We start from the raw sequence: 7,500 nt of genomic DNA on the forward strand, positions 1-7,500 counted from the left end.
AATGCTGTTAATGAAAATGTGTGTGCTGTAATCCCTCACCTCACCATTCAACCTGCTGCAGAACAACTCGCCACAATCTGGATTCTCATTTCTCAGTGTCTACTCACAGGCCAACCCCTGTCCCACTGCACTGTGTGTGTGTGTGTGTGTGTGTGTGTGTGTGTGTGTGTGTCTACTCACAGGCCAACCCCTGTCCCCCTGCTGTGTGTGTGTGTGTGTCTACTCACAGGTCAACCCCAGTCCCACTGCATTGTGTGTGTGTGTGTGTGTGTGTGTGTGTGTGTGTGTGTGTGTGTCTACTCACAGGTCAACCCCAGTCCCACTGCACTGTGTGTGTTTCATGCTTGTTCATACCTGCTGACTGGGTGTTTGTTGAGTTCTCCTGTGGGTGTGTCATGCATGTTGACATTTTGAGTGTGTGTTTCTGGGTGTGGTGTGTTTGTGTGTGTGTTTGTGTGTGTGTTTGTGTGTGTGTGTGTGTGTGTGTGTAGATGTAGATGTCAAACATTAATATTTTTCCTCTTCTGTCTTTGTGCTCGTTGCCAGGATCATGTGTGAAACGGTCCGATATGAAAGACATGAAGCCAACGAGGTGCTCTACTAGTAAGTACACACACACACACACACACACACACACACACACACACACACACACGTGTGTGTGTGTATATACAGACACACACACACACACACACACGTATATATACATACGCATACACTGACACACACACACACACACACGAGTGTATATATACATAAGCGCACGCACGCACGCACGCACGCACACACACACACACAGACACACACACACACACGCATCCACACACACTCGTAATCATGGACACGTACATGCACACAGTGTCGGTATCACATGTCATCCACATGTTAAGAGAGTGTGATGATTGCAGGTTGTCAGCAGACTCTCACGGCATCCAGAGCTAACAGTGTGAGTGTTTGAGGGGGCTGTATAGTGAGATGGCTAGAATGTGTGTGCCCTTTTACTGGCAAAGGAGACCTTGCTATGCCAACCAATGCCTGTGTGTGTGTGTGTGTGTAGGGTTGGGTACCGAGAACCGGTACCAATATGGAACCGGTTCCAATAGAACCGGTACCTACCCGGACCGAAATGCAACGCAGATTTCGGTGCTTCATTTCGGTGCCTGAGCCAATTGAACACGGTCGCTAGGCAGATTCTGTGGGGCACATGTAAAACTGCCCCAGCTCCCAATGTAAACTTTGTCCTGTGTCGCTCACGCTCATTGGTGTTTTCATAGCAACAGTCTTATCTGATAAATGCCGAAATGAAGCACCGGAATCTGCGTTGCATTTCGCTCCGGGTAGGTACCGGTTGTATTGGAACCGGTTCTGATATGACAGTGAAGAGCAGGCAAGCACAAACAAAACTAGCCATCAACCTTTTAACAGAGAAAAGGTACCGGTTACCGAAAGGTAAACGGTTAAAAGTGTGGCTGTATTTCGCACAAAAAGATTCAAACATCGCGACGTGCAGCAAATGCAACAAAATAATTGCGTGAAAGAGGGGAGAGAAGGCAAGAGTCAACGGCAGATCAGCAACCGAAGACTGAAAAATATACGGAGATGACAGCTAAACTACCAACGGTAGTCTCTTAAAGGGGCAGTACACATTTTCTAGTACTCAGTGTGTTCAAGTAACAAGAGTAACTATAAACAAGATAGAAAAGATCTTAATTAATCATAAAATGGTGAAATTTCATGAAATAAATGCAAACAAAATAATACATTTTTGACTCCAAAGTCCAATATGCTCATATTTTTGCAAAAGAAGTTTGAAGCTGTTTTTTGTATTTATTTATATTTATTTAAGTATACTATAAACTGTTGTTTACAGTTAATATAATGTTTATAGTTTGAAGTTAAAAAGTTTGAAGCTGTAGTTGGAAGCCAAGTGTTTTATATGTATTTATATTTATACTTTAAACAGTTCATATATTGTTCAATTTGAAGAAAAAAAATTGCCTTGGCAATACAAAAAGCCTTTCTTTAATGTCGTCAATCGTCGCTTTGTGCTTTAAAAAAAAAAAGTAGCGGTTCAGGCACCGGTATCGTTTTAAAAGTAGCGGTTTAGCACCAGTATCGGAAAAAACCCAAACGATACCCATCCCTAATTGTGTACTTTCAGATACATATCTGTGTGTACAGGCCTCATCGACAGCATCGGAGAGGGTTTTCTCCTGTGCAGGTCATGCGATTAGTCAGGAAAGGTGTCGCATTTTGCCGGAGAAGGCAAATATGCTGATATTTCTACAAAAGAATTGCTGAAGTATTGAAGCTGTAGTGTGTGTACAGAGTGTGTGTGTGTGTTTTGTATTTATTTAAGTATAGTCTAAACTTTTGTTAACAGTTCATATATTATTTAAGTTTTAAGTTAAAAAGTGTTTTGTATTTATTTATATATATAATCTACTTTAAACAGTTCATATATTTGGCAATAAAAAAAGCCTTTCTTAAATGTCGTCAATCGTAATTTATTTTTTATTTTTTTATAAAAGTATCGGTTCCGGCACCGTTTAGGCACCGGTATCGTTTTAAAAGTATCGGTTATGTACCGGTATCGGATAAAAACCCAACGATACCCATCCCTATGTGTGTGTGTGTGTGTGTGTGTGTGTGTGTGTGTGTGTGTGTGTGTGTGTGTGTGTGTGTGTGAACCAGACACACGCATACAACACACACACACACACACACACACACACACACACACGCATACTCGTTCTCTGTCCCATGGGATTTTTCTCTCCCCACTGACTGATTTGCTGCAATTTCACACTCAATTTTCACCTCTCCTTCTGAAGAGAGTTGTGTGCGTGTGTGTGTGTGTGTGTGTGTGTGTGTGTGTGTGTGTGCGTGTGCGCAGAGTATGGATGCCATCTAACAGTGTATGTTTGAACCCACTAGGAAGTTGGCCTTATAGGAGTGATGTTCCTATGGCTCTTTGAGTTTCTGATGTGGTTCATCTGCATTTCCAAGCTGACCTCTTGATGACAGCGTATGTGAGACAAGCAGTGTGGGTGTGGGTGTGGGTGTGGGTGCGTGAGTGTGTGTGTGTGTGCGTGCGTGCATGTGTGTGTGTGTGTGTGCGCGTGGGATTAGCCGTCTCGTTAGGAGGGTGATTAGACAAAGAGAATGCAGATTAGCTAGGAACCCCTCCCCCAACCATAGCCAAGATGCGTCTGACAGGGGACAAACATAGTGTGTGTTTGTGTGTTTGTGTGTTTGTGTGTTTGTGCGTGTGTGCGTGTGCGTGTGTGTGTGTGTGTGTGTGTTCCCTTTCTCAGTTCAGGGGAATGACAGGCAAACTTTTGGCTCTCTTCTGGGACTGTGTCTGTCTCACAGTTTTATGTTTCTGTATATAGAGTAGGGATTAGTAGGATACGTCTGTGTGTGTGTGTGTGGGGGGGGGGGGGGGGGGGGTTGGGTTGCTGGGGGGGCTGGTTGAATGTAGAGGAGGGAGAAGAATGAAAAAAGGAGAGGAGAGAGAGGGGATGGGAGGGATGCATGTGTGTTTTCTAGTACTGACTAGAAATTATCTTCAGGTCAAACAGGCAGAGAAATACTGACTGTTGTTAATAAATCGTTTCAAGTTATGCACTGCTGCTAGAGCTGCGTGCGTGCGTGCGTGCGTGCGTGCGTGCGTGCGTGCGTGCGTGCGTGCGTGTGTGTGTAATCTGCTGAGCCCATAGAAATACTTGTGCTCCCTCTGGGCATGTCTCTACTGACAACCCAGGTGATCAATCACCACCAGACTCTTCCTCTCACACACCATCCAATCAGCTCGCAGGAAGCTGTTTGGGAGGCTTCCCTCTCCAGTATCCCAGCATTCCCAGCGGCAAAGCCGTCAGCTGGGAATGGAGGAAGGGCCCATATATGTCTAAGGAAGGATCTATATATGTCTATGGTTGCCATGGGTGATGAGGGAGGAGCAGGAGGTTGTGTCTCAGGTCTCCTCCTGACTGGAGAGGAACTTCCTGTGTGTGAGCTACTGTTGTCACGGCTACGGCTTCTGGAGCTGCTGAAACAGGCAGCAGTCATATGCACTGCTAGTTTGAACAACCCTGAATAATTCAAACAGCCTTTTAGCTTAAATATACAGCTCTACTCATGCCTTACAGTGGGGAGGCCTACTTTTGAGATTGTGAAACTCTGATTTAATATACACATGCATGGACACACACACACACGTATACACACCCACACACCCACACACCCACACACACACACACACACACACACACACACACACACATACTACTTACACTGCATCGGCCTGGTTTCCTGCCCTGTGGGGATTTGGGGATGTCGCTGTGAGTTTGCAGGGTGTGTGTGGGGGTTGTTTGAATGGGGTATGGAGTGTGTGTGTGTGTGTGTGTGTGTGTGTGTGTGTGTGTGTGTGTGTGTGTGCGACCCAGATCAGTCAGTGCCACGGCAACTACGAAGCCAAGGACGTCTCAGCCCTCCACACATCTCACGGTCTCCACTGTGCTCCGTTATTGCTCCAATATCTCTTCATCTCTCCTGCTCTCATTGCTCTCATCGCTCTCCTCTCCCCCTCTCTCTTCTCTTCTCCTTTCCTCCTCTCTTCTCTTTAGTCTTCTCTCCTCTACTCTGGTCTCCTCTTCTCTCTGCTGCAGCTCCTCTCCTTCTCCTCTCTTCTTCCTCTCCCTCTCCCTCTCCCTCTCCCTCTCCTTTCCTCTCCTCTCCTTTCAGGTAATGAATAATTGAGGGCTTGTTTTTTGTTGGCCTGGAAGAGTACAATGATAGAAAGTGAGAGGAGCAAAGAGTCCGTGTTCTCACTCAGACACTAGAGCGCGTCAGTTCTTCTCTGAAATGAGGAAAGAGTCCGTGTTCTCACTCAGACACTAGAGGAAAGAGTCAGTGTTCTCACTCAGACACTAGAGGAAAGAGTCAGTGTTCTCACTCAGACACTAGAGGAAAGAGTCAGTGTTCTCACTCAGACACTAGAGGAAAGAGTCAGTGTTCTCACGCAGACACTAGAGCGAGTCAGTTCTGCTGTGAAATGAGGAATGCACATGTGAAGGAACGTGTAGAACAGTAGCCAGCAGGTGCAGTGCTGTGCAGTGGGTAAACCTCACTCCTCAACACCTTAAGAGACATGCTAGCGACAGACACACACCCCTATGGGTTTTAGCCTCCTTGCTGAAGTGTGTGTGTGTGTGTGTGTGTGTGTGTGTGTGTGTGTGTGTGTGTGTGTGTGTGTGTGTTTTATATATTTGTGTGTCTGTGTCAGCAGTTTTCTCTGTTATTTATTTATTTATTTTATTTTTTATCTCTGGGCTTGGTATCACTTGGCAGGCTTTGTGGTTTGTGTGTGTGTGTTTCTGTCAGAGTTTATCTCGGGTTGATATCTGTTGGCCGGCTCTACCGGGTCATAAACATGTCATCATGTGAGTTTGCACTGTGAGTGTGTTGTGTGTCTACTGGCATCTCGTAGCTCAGCTGACGGGTTCCACCTGCCGTTGATCCAGTGGCATGCTGGGGCATCTCCTCATGTTACACACCACTGCTACTGACACTGTGTGTGTGTGTGTGTGTGTGTGTGTGTGTGTGTGTGTGTGGTCAGAGCAGAGGAAGAGGACAAGGAGACTCTAGTTAGTGCAGACTGTGTCAAAGGGGTTAAAAGTGACAACTCTGATGGTTATCTCAACATTAGTTTATGTAAAATACGGAAAATGTATCTAAACCACGCCTGCATGAGTGTGTGCGTGTGCGTAAGGAAAGCAGTATACATGTATCTACACCACGCCTGAATGCTTAAGTAATGCAATGAGGAGGTGCTTGCATCAACACGCATAGAGTTGATCGAGCAGGTAGAGGTGGAGCCGTGCAGCACACACAGATCTGCCACTACCTCTCTGACTCAGACGGTTTTCAGAAGGACAGAAGTGGAAACTATATAAGTTTGAAGTGGAGACTATATAAGTTTGTTTGAACTATCACACTATAGACCCTAGGAATCACGCTGAGCAAGAGGTAGGTCCAAGCTGTGTGTGTGTGTGCTTTGTCAGAGCAGAGGGTGTGTGTGTGTGTGTGTTTGATACCTGCAGTCAAGGCATCACAGATTTATAAGGAATTGCTGATGGCAGGCTGAGCTGGAGAGCCCAGCGTGGAGGGAGAAGAGCAGAGCAGAGAATAACAGAGAAGAGAATAACAGAGAAGAGAATAACAGAACGAAGAAGAGAAAAGCAGAGTAGAGAAGAAGAGAAGAACAGAGAAGAACAGATGCAGCTGTAGGAGGTCTGACTGCTGATTATGCTCTCAGGAGCTTTAACACAAGACGAAACAGGACAGGCATCCGGCACTGAGACTGCAACCTGAAGTTTCTACCGGGGATTCAGATTAAGAAATTATCCCTTTCAAGCAACTCCATGTCTCTCAGTCGAGTAACTTCCTCCCTCTTCCTCTTCGCGCGACTGGCTGCCTTGTAAAAAGTATTAGTGGCGCAGCTCCTGCGTGTGTCGAGGTGTCTATTTTAAACCTGTGCTCACACACACGCACACGCACACGCACACGCACGCACACACACTCATTCTCTGTTGTTATTGCGTGTGACAGTCTTCACTCCTCTGCATTTTTCTATCTATTGCTCATCAGTCTTCTCCTCTCCTCTCTCCTCAGTCCTGATGACATTGGTAACTGCTGGTACATCCTCCTTTCCGGATCCGTCTTCATCAAGGAGTCCATGTTCCTGCCCAGAAGCAGGTAGGCACACACACACACACACACACACACACACACACACACACACACACACACACACGTGTTCCAGAAGCAGGTAGACACACACACACACACACACACACACATACATGTTCCAGGAGCAGGTAGGCAGACATACTCACACAGACACTTACGCATACACACATACACACACAGAGAGAATTGAGAATTGACAAAACACCACACACTTCCTCCTACAACTCAGAGATGTCAATCTTGTTTTCGCAGTATATGTTCGCAATGTGTGTGTGTGTGTGTGTATAACATAAGGTGATAGTTGTATCTGAAAGCAGTCCATAGCACAGACATTTCTCTTTTGCAGAGTTCCAGGAATGAATATTTCCTAATATGAAACCTTGACTGGAAATTTGCCACATTTTATCTGATGTTTGGAAGATCACAGAGGTTATTTAAGGAGCTTCAATCTTATCATGCAGCAGTCTGTCCTGGGATAGATACTGATAGTGTGATAGGGATGCAGCAGTATGCTAACCTCTGCACAAACAGCTCCTCATTGTGTGTCATTACCACACACACACACACACACACACACACACACACACACACACACACGCATTCATACATAATGGGCCCTAATTTCATTGATGGGCGACACAGCTGGCAACACACAAAGTCTGCCACACATGACCTAGAGCTAATTTAATAACTTGGCAAAATGTAGCAAATTTCATAACATAAGCAAGATTCTAGGCACAAACATGG

General features: G+C 45.6%; 1 protein-coding gene across 4 annotated transcripts in view; it reads left to right on the plus strand.

Moving 5' to 3' along the window:
• LOC105908693 (rap guanine nucleotide exchange factor 2-like) overlaps positions 1–7,500 on the plus strand; it is an 81,190-nt gene that overhangs the window by 26,100 nt on the left and 47,590 nt on the right. For all 4 annotated transcript variants that reach the window (XM_031568965.2, XM_031568967.2, XM_031568966.2 and 1 more), the window contains exons 3-4: positions 547–603; positions 6,676–6,759. In XM_031568965.2, the coding sequence (XP_031424825.1) occupies positions 547–603; positions 6,676–6,759 (141 nt within the window). The remainder of the gene's footprint in view (positions 1–546; positions 604–6,675; positions 6,760–7,500) is intronic.

The sequence above is a fragment of the Clupea harengus genome, chromosome 6 (assembly GCF_900700415.2).
Source record: "Clupea harengus chromosome 6, Ch_v2.0.2, whole genome shotgun sequence".
Taxonomy (NCBI): Eukaryota; Metazoa; Chordata; class Actinopteri; order Clupeiformes; family Clupeidae; genus Clupea; species Clupea harengus.